Consider the following 17,461-nt stretch of genomic DNA (forward strand, 5'->3'; position numbering starts at 1 on the left):
ATATTACATTTTACAAATGAACCATTGGTTTATTCCTTTGTGTCCCACTGTGTATAGGTATGAGTTCTTCTAGGTAGGGAATATACCTCGACCATTTTAAAGCATTGCATTAAGTAAAGGTGAAAATACACAGACTCCAGAAATATTAATAGAAAGTGGGATTAGGGCTGGGCATGGTGGCTCACACCTGTAATCCCAGCACTTTGGGAGACTGAGGTGGGCAGATCACCTGAGGTTGGGAGTTCGAGATCAGCCTGGCTAACACGGTGAAACCCCGTCTCTACTAGATATACAAAATTAGCTGGGCGTGTTGGTGCACGCCTGTAATCCCAGCTACTCAGGAGGCTGAGCCAGAAGAATTGCTTGAATCCGGGAGGCAGAGGTTGCAGTGAGCCAGGATCGTGCCACTGCACTCCAGCCTAGTGACAAAGTGAGACTCCGTCTCAAAAAAAAAAAGAATGTGGAATTAGCAGGACTTGGACAGAGCAACAGGCAACTCAGTGTGCAAGGGCGAAAGGAAGAACAGCTAAGAGGTAGGAGGAAAATGAGGAAAGAGCAGTATCTGAGAACTTCTGTATTTCTTGAACGTAATTTGGGAAAAGAGATGCAGTAGGCCGTATACACCTGCCTTGATTTCTTCTCAGACCTAGCTTCAGTCTACTTGATGCATTTCCAGGGATTAGTGGTCAACAGCCAGCTGCAGGCCTTTTTTTGGAGCAGCTAAGGACTTAGATACTTTTTGCTTTTTCCTTTCATCTTTCTAGAGCTTTGTCTTGAAGTCCCCATCATCTAGGGAATGGGCAACATGGGGTCACTATCTGAATCCCAGAAGTCTTCCTGTTCCTTACTAAGTGATTGTGCAGATCAGGGATTCCATGGGAGAGGCCTGACTGCAGGCGCCCCACTGACTGTTCTGCATCATGTAGCATGCCTTTTGGATGAGAAAATCAGTCTGCTTCCTGTAAGGTATTCAGGGCCACCCACTGTGCCTCTAGTTCTATATATAGGCTCCTTCCAGCTCGGTGATGAGCCACTGCAATGTTTAGTTGGACCCTTAAGCCTTGTTTGTCCATTAGGAGATAAAGTTTCCCGAAAACAGTAGTTTAGTTTCCTTCATCTTTGCAAATTCAGCATAGTGCCTATAATAGAGTGCATATTCAAAGGCATGAATGAAGGAATGAATTAGACTTTTAAATATACTAAGGCCACTTAACTCTTCTAGAACTGCTTTTATATAACTGGTGAGGGGACATAAGTAAAAAGGAGTAAAAGGGTGTTTTACTCAGCTGTTTAAAGCACTTGTAATGCTAAGTCATGGCATGGTATTTTAACATGACATTTTCATAATAGGTAAATTATTTTTTCTGGTGCCAAGTGCCTATTCAAAAGTCTTGTCCTGGTATGTTAAACAAGATACAGTAAATATGACTATCAGAATGTAAGTTTTCTCTAAAATGCAATGTGCACATATATTTTTGGGTGAGGTAGCTAACTTCTCATTTGAAAGATGAGGTACAGTATATGGTTGACTTGTAAAACAGAAATTCACTTGCTTTATAAGAACGAAATCTCATTTAAATAAACCAGGTTTCTTAGGCATGCTTCCTTTTTTTTACATCAAATGTTCTAAGTTTTTTTCAGCCTCTTTAACCTTGCTATATTCTGAATTCAGTAATTTCCATGCTATGCATGGTTTCATAAAGGACACAAATTTAAAGAAAAAAGGTACCCATAGTTTGCCTCAGAACCCTTTTTTTCTAGCAACCAGCAGGAGTTTACCAGGCCATCATTAAAGACATGTTTTTTGGGTATATGTCGTAATCTCTAGAAACATTGCTTACAAATAGTACTGTGTAGCTATATTTTTGAAACTATAATGTAAAAAGGGTACCATTTGTTGAACTCTTACAGCATCAATTAGGTTGTATTATGTTCACTTTAGGGACAAGGAAATTCAGGCCCTTATGACATTAATTACTCACCCATATCGTTCACAAGTGTTGGAAGCAAGAATACAACACAGACCTATATGGTTCCAAAGCCTATGCCATTAGAAATAGTTGTAAAGTAAGTGTTTTTCGTGAGCTAAGACAATCGTCCTAGGCTTAGCATTGTGTCTGATATGTAAGTGATCAGACAGGTAAACATTGATAGAACTGAAATCCTTTGATCATTTTACCCTTTAAATTCTCTGGGGTAGGAAAAGCTTGTTTTCTGTTTTTGGTAACAGCTTTGAGTATAACTGACATGCAATAAGTTGCACATATTTAAAGTGTGCAGTTTGATACGGTTTGACATATGTGTACATCTGTGAGGCCATCACCCGAGATGAGAAAATGCACAGGCTGCAAATAAAAATGATCTCAATACGGCCTCTGGAATAACACCTGATCTAGGCTGACTTGATCTAAGGAAATACATGAGTATCATGTAAACGGTGAGATCAGATCTAAAGGTGGGCTCGGAGCTCCCCGTCTGACAAGTAGGTCTCCTGGCCAGGTTCACTCCATAGGTTAGTCTCGGGGCTACCCTGCCCACGTCCGGAAAGCGGACCTACCTGGAGCCTAACCTTGACCGGACGCGCTTCTGCATTCTCCAAATCCGACTTCTACACCTGTAACGGACGGACCAAGTTTCTAGGTCCGCGATCACACCAATGGCGGAAGCTCGTCAACGTCCGGCTTCCAAAATCCCGCCTCTCAAGGCTCCTTGAGACATTTTGTATCCCGGCGTGCAATGCATCCGCCCCGGGTGGCCTCTGCCCGGAAGACGGAAGTGTAAAGACTTCCGGTCGGCGTGAGCCTGCGGTGTGGGTGTTCGTTTCTCAGGTGAGTTCGGTGCCTCACCGGTTCAGTGAGATATGGGACTTGGGGCTTGATTCCGCCACCCCTGGAGAATTTCGTTTCTTGACACTCGCTGGGCTATACTTGAGCTCCAGTCCGGCGATGCAGGCCTTGTTGAGGGCGAGGGTTCCCCGTGCTCTTCTTGGTGGGGGCCCTCCGGCTTCCGAGTGCACTGGGTAAAGTGGAGCCCACTGAAGTTAACTTCGGCCCTCAAGGTTGTTTACCGCCCGCTTTCCTAGCACCTCGCAAGGGTTGAGTTATGTAGACAAGGGAGCGGAATGACTTTGTGATTGCGGGCGTTCAAAAAATGTTAGTCGTTCGTTCAACAAGTATGCAAAATTCTGTGCACTGGGCGATTCAGCAGTGAACAAGACTTTTCCCTCTACCTTCGTGGAGTCTACAGTCTGGGGAGAGGGTGGGGGACGTGACAGAAAACAATAGTTTCAGGTTGTAACACTTATTAAGCAGGGAAGGGAGCTTACGGAGGTCAGAGGAGTCCTTTCTGAGGTATCGAATGAAGGAGCAAGCCTTGAGAAGAGCGGTTGCCAGGCATAGGGACAGCAAATATGAAGGCACTGACGTAGAGATAGTTTGGACTCTTTACAGACGTAGTTGGAGCCTGCGGGGATGGGGATGGAGAATGAAATGAAATAGAGTTGAAGGAGGCAGGGGACAGATCACAAATGACCTTGTAGATCTTGAATATATATGAGGGAGGAGGTCTTTAAAGAACTCGAAGAAAGGCAGTGAATGCTCTTTTAAAAGATCACACTGAGCACCTTGTGGAGGATTTAGGGCGGAACTGAGTGGAAAGAAAACAAGAGTAGGAATAGATAAGTTTACAGTCGTTAAGTTGGCTTGAGAGGATGGATAATGAAGATGAGGTGAAGTGTTTATAAAAATCATTTTGTAATTTGTAAGCTGTTGCATAAATGTAAGGTGATGATGCTCTTGCATTCTGGGGAAATTAAATTTCTTTATTTTGTAAAGAAATTCAGCCGGGCGCGGTGGCTCAAGCCTGTAATCCCAGCACTTTGGGAGGCCGAGGCGGGCGGGTCACAATGTCAGGAGATCGAGACTATCCTGGCTAACACGGTGAAACCTTGTCTCTACTAAAAATACAAAAAATTAGCTGGGCGTGGTGGCGGGCGCCTGTAGTCCCAGCTGCTCGGGAGGCTGAGGCAGGAGAATGGCGTGAACCTGGGAGATGGAGGTTGCAGTGAGCCGAGATCGCACCACTGCACTCCACTCTGGGAGTCTGGGAGACAGAGCAAGACTCCGTCTCAAAAAAAAAAAAAGAAAAAGAAAAAGAAATGCAAGGTGCTTTCAGAATTGGTTTGATTTGTAGTTTGCTTATGACCACAAGTTTGATTTGATATCTTAATTGTTATTTAGTGAGTGTATGTACCATGTTGATCTTCATAGAAGTTGCATGTTAAGTCATAAAAAGTGAACAGATTGAAGAGTTTTACTTTTCACTTGTTTTGTAGAGATACCTGTTGGCCTGGTTTTCTAAGGATTTGCCTTTTTTCTTTTTTAGATTAAAGATTTGCTTTTGAATGTGTGTTTTTGTTAACTTCAGGTAAAACATGGCTAAAAGCTTACGGAGTAAGTGGAAAAGAAAGATGCGTGCTGAAAAGAGAAAAAAGAATGCCCCAAAGGAGGTCAGCAGGCTTAAAAGTATTCTCAAACTAGATGGTGATGTTTTAATGAAGGATATTCAAGAGATAGCAACTGTGGTGGTACCCAAACCAAAACATTGCCAAGAGAAAATGCGATGTGAGGTAAAAGATGAAAAAGGTGAGTGTGCTTCTTCTTTTTCTTTCTTTCTCTTTTTTTTTTTTTTTGAGGCAGGGTCTCCTCCCTCTGTCACCTAGGCTAGAGTGCAGTGGTGTGATTATAGCTTCCTGCAGCCTTGAATTCCTGAGCTGAAGCGGATTCTTCCCACCTCAGCCTTCCAAAGCTCTGGGTTACAGGCATGAACCACAGTGCCCAGTCCCTCTGCGCTTCATTTAAAAAAAAAAAATTCTGTCAAGCCTGTTCATGTATATAGGTGTGTTTTGGATTATTTAGAGTGGGTCTTTGGTGCTTATACAATAGCCTCCATGTCTCAAGAATAAACAGTTCTACAGGAGTAGACAAATCTAGACATACTCTCGTTGGAAGGGTACACAGTTCACTCAGGGCCTAGGCAGGATAGGTCTTCATTTTACTCTTTGTAAGATCTAATTCCCATTCTATGAGTCCTATGCCCTTACGCTATTATCCTGAAAATGACAGGGTTTCACTATTGCATTTTGACAGATTCTAGGAACCTTTGTGTCTTAATCATGAAGTTGGAAGATATATATACAATGCTGCTTTTTGCACATTTAATGCACCAATTTGTCAGCAAACTAAATTAAGCATTTGCAATACCCAGACTTTAAAATAGAAATACATTTATTTGATGTCTTATGCCCAGGGAAGAGAGCAGTATTTCTCAATCTCCCAACCTTAGGGGTTTTTTTTCCCTTTAAAAATGGCTGTTTTTAACTTTTTATTCTTCCCATTTCATCCTTCTCCCACTCCGTATGAATAAAAATTACAAAAAGCATTTTACTTCAACTTCTGTGAGAAAAAGGGGCCAACCAACAGAAATATCCTCATCTTTCCACTACCCAAGTCTATAAGAATTCAAATGTTGTATAGTCTGTTTTCCCTTTTTTATTAATGTTCTCTCCAAGGCCAGTTTCTCCACTTATGTTCTGAATCCTCTCCACCGACATTCTCAGGGGTTGTACTCATGCATCTGCCTTATCAGTCTCCTCCACTGGGTCATTGCCAACAGCATAGATGTGTTCTGGGATGTTCAATGTCAAAAGAAAGAAAGAAAAATTTCTCTCTTGATCTCAAGTTCTCTCAATCTGCTGCTTTATTTCAGTTGTCCTTGAAACTTTTTGAAACACTTGCCTTCACTTGCTGTTTTCATTTCCTCACACACACGTCACCCCTCCCTATTGGTTCTTTTTTGTTGTTGTTAAGGCAAAATCCACATAACATAAAATTAACCATTTTAAAGTGTACAGTTCAGTGGTATTTAGTACATTCATGTTGTTGTGCAACCATCACCTCTAGTACCAAAACACTTTCCTCACCCCAGAAGGAAACTTAATACCCATTAAGGAGTCTGTCTCTCCTTTTCCTACCCCCAGCCTCTGGCAGCCACTAATATGCTCTTTTCATGTGTGAATTTACCTGTTTTGAATATTTCTTATAAGTGGAATCATATATAATGAGACCTTCGTGCCTGGCTTATTTCCCTTAGCATGGTGCTTTTGAAGGTCACCCACATTGTAGCATATATCAGTACTTCCTTTCTTTTTAAGGCTAAATAATAGTCCATTGCATGTACCACGTTTCATATCCATTCAACAGTTGCTGGGCATTTGGATTTCTTTCCCCTTATGGGTATTGTGAATAGTGCTGCTGTGAACATTCAGGTGCACAAGGTTTTGTTTGATAAGTGGAATTGCTGGGTCATATGGTGAGTCTTTTTAATGTTTTCCACATCAGCCACACTATTTTCCATTCCCATCTGCAGTGTTTGAGTATTTGAGTTTCTTCACATCCTCACTAATACTTGTTTTCTATTTTCGGATTATAGCCATCTTTGTGGGTATGAAATAGATTCTCATTGTAATTTTGATTTGAAATTTCCTAATGACTAATGACATTGAATGAAGTGTTTTTTGTTTGTTTGTTTTTTGTTTTTTGTTTTTGAGATGGAGTCTCACTGTTGCCCAGGCTGGAGTGCAGTGGCATGATCTCGGCTCACCACAACCTCTGCCTCCCAGGTTCAAGCAATTCTCCTGCCTCAGACTCGCAAGTAGCTGGGAATACAGGCGTGTGCCACCATGCCCAGTTGAATTTTGTATTTTTAGTAGAGACTGGGTTTTACCATTTTGGCCAGGCTGGTCTTGAACTCCTGACCTCAAGTGATCCACCTGCCTCAGCCTCTCAAAGTGCTGGGATTACAGGTGTGAGCCACCGCGCCCGGCTGAACATTTTTTCATATGCTTATTGACCATTTGTGTATCTTTTTGGAGAAAGGTCTACTCAAGTCTTTTGCCTTGTTTTTCAATTACGTTGTTTGTCTTTTTTATTATCGGGTTGTTAAAAGTTCTTTATATGTTCTAGATACCAGATGCCCATCCACTTTTGATTCTTTTGGATTGATCCTGTTTTCTTTTCTCTCCTGTTTTCTATTTCTTTTGTTATACCCTCTAATTTCCTTGACCTTGTATTCTGGTTCTTATTACTTGGTTTTCTCTTATATTTTTAATTTCTAAAAGTTTTTCTCTTTTTTTACTTTTTTTTTTTTTGAGACGGAGTCTCGCTGTGTCACCCAGGCTGGAGTGCAGTGGCATCATCTCGGCTCCCTGCAAGTTCCGCCTCCCGGGTTCACACCATTCTCTTGCCTCAGCCTCCCAAGTAGCTGGGACTACAGACGCCTGCCATCACGCCCGGCTAATTTTTTGTATTTTTAGTGGAGACAGGGTTTCACTATGTTAGCCAGGATGGTCTCGATCTCCTGACCTCGTGATCCACCCGCCTCGGCCTCCCAAAGTGCTGGGATTACAGGCGTGAGCCACTGCGCCCAACCTACTGTTCCTTTTTCATAGCTTTGTGTTCTTTGTGTTTTGTAAATGCCCCTTGAGTCATCAACTCCGTGTTCTAAATAGGCATATATCTTCTCTGATTTTCCTAAGGGTATTAATTACAGTTTGCTTTTGAAATTTTTATTTATGGTATGTATTATCTGTCTTTCCTCTTGGAATTCCCTCCCAAGCCCTTCCATTCCTTTACTTTTGTCTCTTTCTTTCATATTAGAAGCTTTTCTCAAATGTCTGGTGATCAGTGGTCGTTTGTATTTAAAAGTATGGCACTACAATGATGATTGGAAGCTGGAGGGAGACAAGGTGTGGGAGAGGGTCTGTCAACTGCTAGATATATAGAAGAATTGGAATGGCTCCAGGAGGTTTTATTCAGAGATCTCTTATATCAGAATCTGTTAAGTCTTTTTTTTTCTCATCATCCCCAGAGAGAAATTATCTTATGTCCTGCCTGGGGAATTCTGGATGCCCTTATTATTAGATATTTTAGGAGCTAAAGTGTGGTGGAACTGAGACTGAGGGAGTCTCCCCATTTAGTAATCTATGTGTTATCAGTTTGGCTCTCATCTCTACCCTCAAGTTCATGTTTTTCCTTATTTCTACTCTTTCAGCTGCCTGCCTAATTTCTTAAGCCATAAACCTAGTAGTCATCCTTGATTCCTCTTTCCTTTATTCCCCACATCTAAACCATTAGCCAGTCTTACTGATTGTCCCAAAAATACATTAGAAATCTGCATCCATTTTTCTCCTGCTTTCACCTTGATTCAGATGGCCGTCATCTCTTGCCTGTACTATTATAGGAGCCTTTTTACTTCTCTCTTCCGCTCTTGTTCCCTTCTTATTTATCTTCTACATATCCACCAGTGTGATCTTTTCAGAAGGTAAATCAGATTATATCACTGCCATGCTTTAAAACCTCATTATCTTAACATGTTCTTACCAGCGCCTACCAGTTCCTTTTTTTTTTTTTGGGAGACAGGATCTCACTTTGTTGCCCAGGCTGGAGTATAGTGGCTGTTCACAGGCGTGACCAAGCCCACAACATCCTTGAACTCCTGGCCTCAAATGATCCTCCCACCCCAGTCTCCCAAATAGCTGAGACTACAAATGCCTATAGATACTATATCTGGCTGAGGTTTTCTTTCTGTTTGCTTTGTTATTCTCCCCTCAATAGAACATTGTAAACTCCGTGAGGGCTAGGAGCTCATATGGACCACTGTATCCCCATAAACTAGAACAGCACCTAAAATAATCATTCAACACCTAGTTATTTAGTGGCTGTTATATACCAGACACTATTCTAGATACTGTGGAAACAGTGGTGAATATCTAATATAATGCCAGGTAGTCGAGATAATAGAAGACTTTGTGTATCCTGATAAGGAGGTCCCAGTGAGGGACTCTGAGCATGTCCTTCACAGTGGAGAAGGTGATAGGTGTACCACAGCATGCTTGCACTGAGCTTCCTGCCAAGTCTCCTATCAGTAGAGCTGGATCTCTGGGTGTTACCTAGCTAGGAAAAGTATGCCAGCCCCAGGATGTGTCCAGGTCTTTGTTCTCTGTTGAGTGCCTGTCTCTGCCATTACAACCCTGCTGCTGACTACTCCATCGAGTTCATTAGAAGTTCGTTCTCAGTTCATTATAATTTAGTTCAAGTTCATAAGAAATGGCCATTCATTCCTAATCAGTTCATTACATCTAAGGTGTATCCCTTAGAAGTGTAGGTGTGCTTACTGAACTCAAGGAATCACTTAATAGGAGAAATGTTCTTGTAACTCACATGTGCTCAGAACCATATATCTACTAATGTACTAACTTAGAGCCATGCATCCTAAATGGTTCCTATTTAACATTACTATTCTAAGGAAGGACAGTCATGCCAACATTCTTTAGAAAGTTTTTTCTTCTCTATTTTCGGTCTACCTTCAGTTCTAATGTTCTGATGTTCTCAGTGCATTAATATGCTTTCACAGGGTGGTTTTTTTCATACATGGTGTTAATAGTTTTTCCATCTTTTTATGCAGATGACATGAAAATGGAGACTGATATTAAGAGAAACAAAAAGACTCTTCTAGACCAGCATGGACAGTACCCAATATGGATGAACCAAAGGCAAAGAAAAAGGCTGAAGGCAAAGCGAGAGAAAAGAAAGGGGAAAAGCAAAGCAAAAGCAGTGAAAGTGGCAAAGGGTTTGGCCTGGTAGACTCTTAAAACCTTGGAAAATGCCACATGGGATAGATGACGGATTAGAATGTATACACATGTATACTTTGATTTCAACTGCCAGCAAATGAAAACCATTTGTTTTCCTATTTTAACTTGGCCTTTTTTCTTCAATTCAAACCCAGCATAACTCCTCAAGTTTGTTTTGGGAACTTGAATAAAATATTTTCTTTGATACATCCAAGCTCTACTGGTACTTTAATTGGATGCTACCCAATGTCCAGTTATAATCAGGCCTCAACATTCTGTCAGGTATTAATATGGTTAGAATTGTTCTTACAACTGGTAATTATAGTCAGTAGAGATAAAACAGATGATCATTTTTGTGAACTTAAATTTTAAAGAAAGTTGTTGTATAATCATATCATTTAAAAATACTATATTAGGGCTGGGCGCAGTGGCTCACACCTGTAATCCCAGCACTTTGGGAGGCCGAGGTAGGCGGATCACGAGGTCAGTTCGAGACCAGCCTGGCTAATACGGTGAAACCCCATCTCTACTAAAAATACAAAATTAGCCGGGCAAGGGAGCACGCACCTGTAGTCCCAGCTACTCGGGAGGCTGAGGCAGGAGAATTGCTTGAACCCAGGAGATGGAGGTTGCAGTGAGCCGAGATTGCCCCACTGCACTCCACCCTGGGCAACGGAGTAGGACTCTGTCTCAAAAAAAAAAAAAAAATTTAGTGGATCTTATAAAATACTTGTGTGGAGCTTTGATTCCACAGAATAAAAGATATTTTGTGTGTAGATCTTCAAGTTTGATTTTTTTTCTTTCATGTATGCTTAAGGTTTTTTAGTCCTAGAGAAGACCAGATTTCAATTAAATGTTTTCTTGTCTTAATTTTAGGTAGAATATTAACATCTACAAATCGGTATGCTTTTTAGGAAATTAGAACATTTCAGGTTTTTCATGGAAACTGATTTAATGTTCTTTAGTGTTAATACTGCGTGGCCTGATATAGTATCATGCAGCATTTCCCAGAGTGTGTTCTTCAGTATCAGTTTCCTCTGGATGCTTGGTTAAAAAAAATAAATTGTGTTCACATCAATTTGGGAAATGCTATATACTTGAAGGTTTACAAAAGATTTTAGTTTAGGATTAGAATAGTCCTACAGGGTTCCAGCAGCAAAAAAACCTGTTTAACTTCTACTCTTTGAAACTAGTTTTCTGAGAAATGATTTTTAGTTCAATCTGTCTTACTACAGTTTGCTAAATTCACTTTTATTTAAATTTACTTTTAGTTAAGTAATCTAAACTTAGCATTCCCTCTGAATTTCACTATAATCAGATTAACCATCTCATATGTTAACTGGAACAACCAAATACTTACTGAGTGCCTAGTATGTGGGCCAGGGACTTTCCAGATGCTTGGGACAGATTGAATAAGATAAGATTTCTGCTCTCATAGGGCTGAGAGCTGTGTATGTGTTTAGAAGAGGATGTTAACTTCCCAGGAGAACTCAAGTAAAATGTGAAATCGAATAAGGCCACTTGGTCATGAGGTCACAAACTTTGTGCCAGGCACACTGCTAAATTGGGGCACAATACAGAGATAAAGAGGACATGACCCAAATGTTTCAGAAAATTTAAGCTTATAAAATTTGATGCCAGTAAACTCTTAGAATTGTTTAAATATAGTAGGCTTTTCTTATTTTTCTCAATAGTTTATTGAAAAGTTGGTAGATAACTTTAAATGCTTAAAATTTATTAACAGCTAAGAAAGATATGAGTTGAAAGACAGATGTCATTCATGATCTTTGTTGCCTTTGGTGTAGGTATGAATAACAATAGCATTTGTGAGGGAAAAGTGAATATGTACATTTTTATTCATAAAATAAATTGCAAACAACCAGTTAAGCCACTGACAATATCAGCCTAAATACAGTAGGTGAATTATTTATGGTTTTTTTTGTTTTTTTTTTTTTTGAGATGGGGGTCTCACTCTGTCACCCAGGCTAGAGTGATTGGCACAAGTGTGGCTCCGCTGCAACCTCCACCTCCCAGGCTGAAGCGATTCTCCCACCTCAGCCTCTCCAGTAGCTGGGACTACAGGTGGGTGCCACCACACCCAGCTAATTTTTGTATTTTTGTAGAGACAGGGTTTCGCCATGTTGCCCAGGCTGGTCTCAAACTCCTGGACTCAAGTAATCCACCTGCCCCAGCCTCCCAAAGTGGTGGGATTACATGCATGAGCCACCACACCCGGCCTAACGTAGACATTTTTTATGATTTTTGAAAAAGGGGGCCAGGCACCAAATTCTAACACTTTGGGAGGCCGAGGCAGGTGGATCACCTGAGGTCAGGAGTTTGAGACCAGCCTGACCAACATGGTGAAACCCTGTCTCTACTAAAAATACAAAGTTAGCTGGGCATGGCAGCAGGTGCCTGTAATCCCAGCTACTTGGGAGGCTGAGGCAGGAGAATCACTTGAACCTGGGAGGCAGAGGTTGCAGTGAGTCAAGACCACACCATTGCACTCCAGCCTGAGCAAGAAGAGCGAAACTCCATCTCAAAAAAAAAAAAAGTCTACATTCGTGATATTACGCAGTTGGCACTTATTTACATTTTGGCAGCATTGTCAGGTAGAGACCAATGCCAGGGTTATGTTCATGTTTTCTGTGGCTGATAACCTCTAATTTGATTGTGTTGACAGTAGCTTTGAGCTTTCATCCAGAGCCTCTCTGATGTTAGGGTTTTCACTTCATTGTGTCCAGTCGTGAAGTTTGTCCATTCAGGATTTAACTTGAAAGTTAACAAAATCAAAAATCAAAGGACCATTACCAAAAAACATATTTGGGAATCATGTTCTCAAGTGTCATATGGCCTCTGGAAAGGCGACTGCTGAAGAGAAGTTTATTGACACAGTGTGGTGAGTAGCCTCTAAGGCACTGAGTTCCTGAACACTGCCAGCAAGATTCTCCCCACCTCCAAATATTGGCAGGAAATTTAGACTAGCATTTCAAAATTAGTGCAGGGGTATGATCACATCTTTGTCACTTTATTTTTAAAGATTACAAATCGAGAAGTATAGCATAGTCCTTTTATCTTTTATATAATTAGCTTATTTTTTTGAAATTTGTCATTTTTTGACTGACATTTTCCAGAGAATTGCTGTAAAGCCACAAGATGGAGCTCAAGCTAAGCACCGAATCATTTTGGAATTAGATTGAGTGAGCTAAATCACATTAGGAATTGAATGTAACACTTTTTGTGTTTTAAGAAATTAAGTCTGAAATCAAAATATCATTTAAAGATGATCAAAACTGCTTCAAGTATTAACTCATTTAATCTGCCCAGCAATCTCATGAGTTTGGTACTAATGTAATCTCTGTTTACACATGGGGAAACTGAGGCACATAGGCCATACAACTAAAACTGAAATCTGGGATTCAAATTTAGGCAGTGTGGCTCTAGAGCCTATACTCTTACAATGCCATTCTGCATCTCAAGGATGTGCAAACTCTTGCTAAGAGAGAAAGGTGATTTTAGGATAGAAAACCTATTTTTGGGTCAACCTGTGATAGATTGGGTTCATGTGGGCTCAGGATCAGATAAAGAGCAGGTTTAAGTAGAATAATAACGTACAGAACCCTCCTCAAATCTCTAGGCCTAAGGCAGACTGGATTTCCTCAGGTGACACTTCATTAGGAATGGGCTGACCAATCCAAAAAGGGAAGGTGTAGGCCATGATCAGTAATTGCCCAAGGTACTAATCAGAGAAGAAATGCAAACTGCAGTTGAAGCTCTAAGGTAGAATCAAGTAGTGGTTTTGACCACATCCTGTTTTCTACTGTCACATTAGTGTAGATATCTCTTCCCACTATGTAATTCACATGCTACATCAAATAAGGATGCAGCAGTATGTATTTGCTTATTAGGAAATTCAGATATTTTCAAAATTTGGATCCGTGTTTCTGGAATACGGCTTAAGAGTTGGAGAAGAAAAATAGCTGTAAATGACTTGAATCAAGTATCTGAAATGGACTGGTGGTGATGGTGAGGGGCAGCAATGTGTAGTTTAGGGAACTGCTGACCACAACATAAAATTGGGAGGAATCTAAGGCATTGCCAAATTTATAAATACTACAATAGAAATGCAGATGCTAAGCTGTTGGCTAATCTTACTAGTTAAGTGACTAACTTCTGATGCCATCTGGCAGAATGATTCAAATTTGTGCTAGACACAAAATATATGTCTTTTCCCTCTATTTGCCTGCATGTATTAATAAAAACACCGTTGCAGTAGACACATACCAATTTTACAAAGAAATGTTTAGGGGTGAGGTGGGACTGTTAAGTACTTACATCAGGTCAAAGGTCACTCTGCTGTTCCTGGAGGACTGTCAGGTAGCCAGGAGGCCTGTCAGGTAGCCAGGAGGCCCAGGGCCACTTTTGGGCCTGCTTACAAAACCCTAAATTTTCCACAGTTGAATGCCAAGAGTCTTTTGCAGTTATTTTAGAGCAGGGGAAAAAATACAATGTGTTGCCAAATAAAGTTAATTTGATAGGCAAGCAGTAAAAATAACCCAACAGCCAACATTTAGAGAATGCGTACTCTCTTAAATGCTTTACATATATTATTTAATCCTTAAAACACTGTGGGATCAATACTTTAATTATCCCTATTTTCAGATGAGAAAACAATTTGAAAGGTTAACTAAATTTACCCAAAGTCATGCAACTGCTAAGTAGTGAGCAAGGCCGCCTGTCCCAGAGTATAGAATGAATACCTATGATGGAAAGCTACAGAGAGACAGACTTTTATCTGATTTAAGGAAGCGCCTTCTAACCAAGATTTTGGGAGCTGAAATGGGCACCTTGGGAGCCTTGAGGTGTCAGTCTAAGATAGACAGGCATTTGGTTGGAATGTAGCAAAATGGATTCAAACATTGTACAGTTATCCTTCAGAATCTATCGGGGATTGGTGCCAGGACCTTCGCAGATACCAAAATCCACAGATGCTCGAATCACTTACATAAACTGGTGAAATATTTGCATATAACCCATGCCCATCCTCCCATATATAGTCATATGTCGCTTAATGACTGGGATGTGTTCTGAGAAATGTGTCACTAGGTAATATCGTTAATCATTGTGTGAATATCATAGACTGTACTTACACAGATCTAGAAGGTATAGCCTACTACACTCAGGCTATGTGATATAGCCTATTGCTTCTAGGCTACAAATCTGTCAAGCAAGTTACTGTACTGAGTACTGTAGGCAGTTGTATCACAATGGGAAGTATTTGTGTATCTAAACATAGAAAAGGTACAGTAAAAATACAGTGTAAAAGATAAAAAATGGCACACCTGTACCACTTATGAATAGTGCTTGCAGGACTCGTGCTTGGGGTGAGTCAGTGAGTAAGCCATGAGTGAATGTGAAGGCCTCAGACATGACTGTATACCGCTGTAGATTTTTTTTTTTTTTTTTTTTTGAGACGGAGTTTCGCTCTTGTTGCCCAGGCTGGAGTACAATGGCGCAATCTCAGCTCACCTCAACCTCCACCTCCTGGGTTCAAGCAATTCTCCTGCCTCAACCTCCTGACTAGCTAGGATTACAGGCATGCACCATCACACCCAGCTAATTTTGTATTTTTAGTAGAGACGAGGTTTCTCCATGTTGGTCAGGCTGGTCTCAAACTCCTGACCTCAGGTGATCCACCTGCCTCAGCCTCCCAAAGTGCTACGATTACAGGCGTGAGCCACCACGCTCGGCCTGCTGTAGACTTTATATACACTGTTCACTTAGGCTACACTAAACTTATAAAAAACTTTCTTCAATAATAAATTAGCTTCCTGTAACTTTTTTACCTTACAAACGTTTTTTTAAACTGTATAACCCTTTTGTCATAACACTTACTTTAAAACACAAATACATTGTACAGCTGTACACAAATATTTTATATTTTTATAAGCTTTTTTCTATTTCTACAATTTTTAATTTTTTAATTTCTTTTTTTACTTCTTAAGTTTTTTTGTTAAAAACTAAGACACAAACACATTAGCCTCCATCTACACTGTCTTCCACCTCCACAGCTTGTCCCACTGCAAGGCCTTCAGGGGCAGTAACAGGCATGGAGCTGCTGTCTCCTATGAGAACAACACCTTCTTGTGCAATACCTTCTGGAGGACCTGCCTGAGGCTGTTCTCAGTCAACTTTTTCTTCAAGTAGAAGGAGTAGACTCTAAGATAAAAAGTATAGTAAAGCCATAAACCGTAGTCATTATTATCAAGTATTATGAACTGTACATAATTGTATGTGCTATACCTTTACATGACTGACAGCACAGTAGGTTTGTTTACACCAACATCACCACAGACACGTGTGTAATGCATTGCACTGTGATGTTAAGATGGCTACAGTGTCACTAGGCCATAGGAATTTTTCAGCTCTACTGTAATCTTATGGGGCCACTGCCTATATTGACTGAAATGTCATCATGCAATGCATGACTGTACTTTAAATCATCTCTAGATTACTTATAATAGTACAATGAAAATGCTATGTAAATAGTTGTTATACTGTATTATTTAGGGAACAATGATAAGAAAAAAAGTCAGCACATGTTCAGTACACATGCAACTGTGGTTTTCTTTTGAATATTTTTTATCTCAGGACGAAGCCCCAAATGCAGAATTCATAGATACAGAGGGCCAACTGTTCTTGGAATTTGGGTTGAAAGCTGTTAAAGTTCTTTTCAGCCAAAAAAATGCCTCGTAATAAATTGTAATGTTTGAAATGTATCATGCTTGTTTTGCTCTACATAGTTTTTTGGTACTACATAACTGTAGACTTAAGTATCTTTTTGGTGGAAATAAAATATGAAATCTCTTTAATTTTGTTAATGTTAGGTCTGGTATTCATTCCATTAAGTTCCACTTTAAAGTATGGAAAAATGTTATAAACATCTGCTTTAAACAATGAATGGTACTGCAATAGTCCTGTAAAAAAAAAAAAATGAATGGAGTAAAGTCCTTCAAATTTTCATTTAAAGAATGGCATAGCTTTATAATACATTAAGTTTTTAATATGCAGAATGTATTTAATATCCTAAAGCGATGAATTTTCTTGGCATTATGCTATCTTATGAAACACTTTCTTACTCTCACATTGTGTCTTTATAGTTTTCAATATCAGCAAAACCTTGAAATAGTCTTAGTTGGGTGTTGTGTATCATTGTACAGTAACTGTTAGTACATATGGTATTTCTGATCCATGTAATAAAGTACATTTGTCGTGTATCTTGTGATCTGCATACCTTTCAGCCATTACTTCATAAATCTGTTCCATCAGAGAACTGCTTTGTACAGCAATGGTTGAAGCTGCTTTTAATAAACTAATATTTTGTGTCTTTTACATGTAATCAAGAGGGAGTATTACAGACTTGTGCCTCTGTGGAGAAACTTTCCACTAAACTAGTTTTCTCTTGACAATAATGGAAAAAAAAATTGCATGGGAAAAGCACAGATGTTCAAGAACATATGTTGTTTGCTCCTAAAAGTCATCTTTTGTGTTATTCCGGATATATTTTTTTTAATGCTTTAGAGAAGAAACGGTTTGAGATATGTGATCAGGAGAAGACAGTTACAAATTTTATTGAGAGACCAACATTGGGTGCTATTTGTTAAAATCCTAAAATGCCTCTCCATGCTCTCACAAAGAGATAATGTTCTTGAGCAGAGCTGTAGGCAGTTGGCTAAGGATTGGTCATTCCCACATGCTTCCTTCCTTAGA

The 17,461-nt window shown here is 40.0% G+C and overlaps 1 protein-coding gene across 1 annotated transcript; it reads left to right on the forward strand.

The window, feature by feature from the left end:
• The first annotated feature begins 2,744 nt into the window (after positions 1–2,744).
• On the forward strand, positions 2,745–16,968 carry LLPH (LLP homolog, long-term synaptic facilitation factor). Its single transcript, XM_003259680.4, has 3 exons — positions 2,745–2,828; positions 4,426–4,643; positions 9,523–16,968. Exons 2-3 carry the CDS (start codon positions 4,433–4,435, stop codon positions 9,699–9,701), a joined length of 390 nt encoding a protein of 129 aa, XP_003259728.1. The 5' UTR covers positions 2,745–2,828; positions 4,426–4,432; the 3' UTR covers positions 9,702–16,968.
• The last annotated feature ends 493 nt before the right edge of the window (positions 16,969–17,461 follow it).

This window comes from Nomascus leucogenys, chromosome 10, assembly GCF_006542625.1.
Source record: "Nomascus leucogenys isolate Asia chromosome 10, Asia_NLE_v1, whole genome shotgun sequence".
Classification (NCBI taxonomy): domain Eukaryota; kingdom Metazoa; phylum Chordata; class Mammalia; order Primates; family Hylobatidae; genus Nomascus; species Nomascus leucogenys.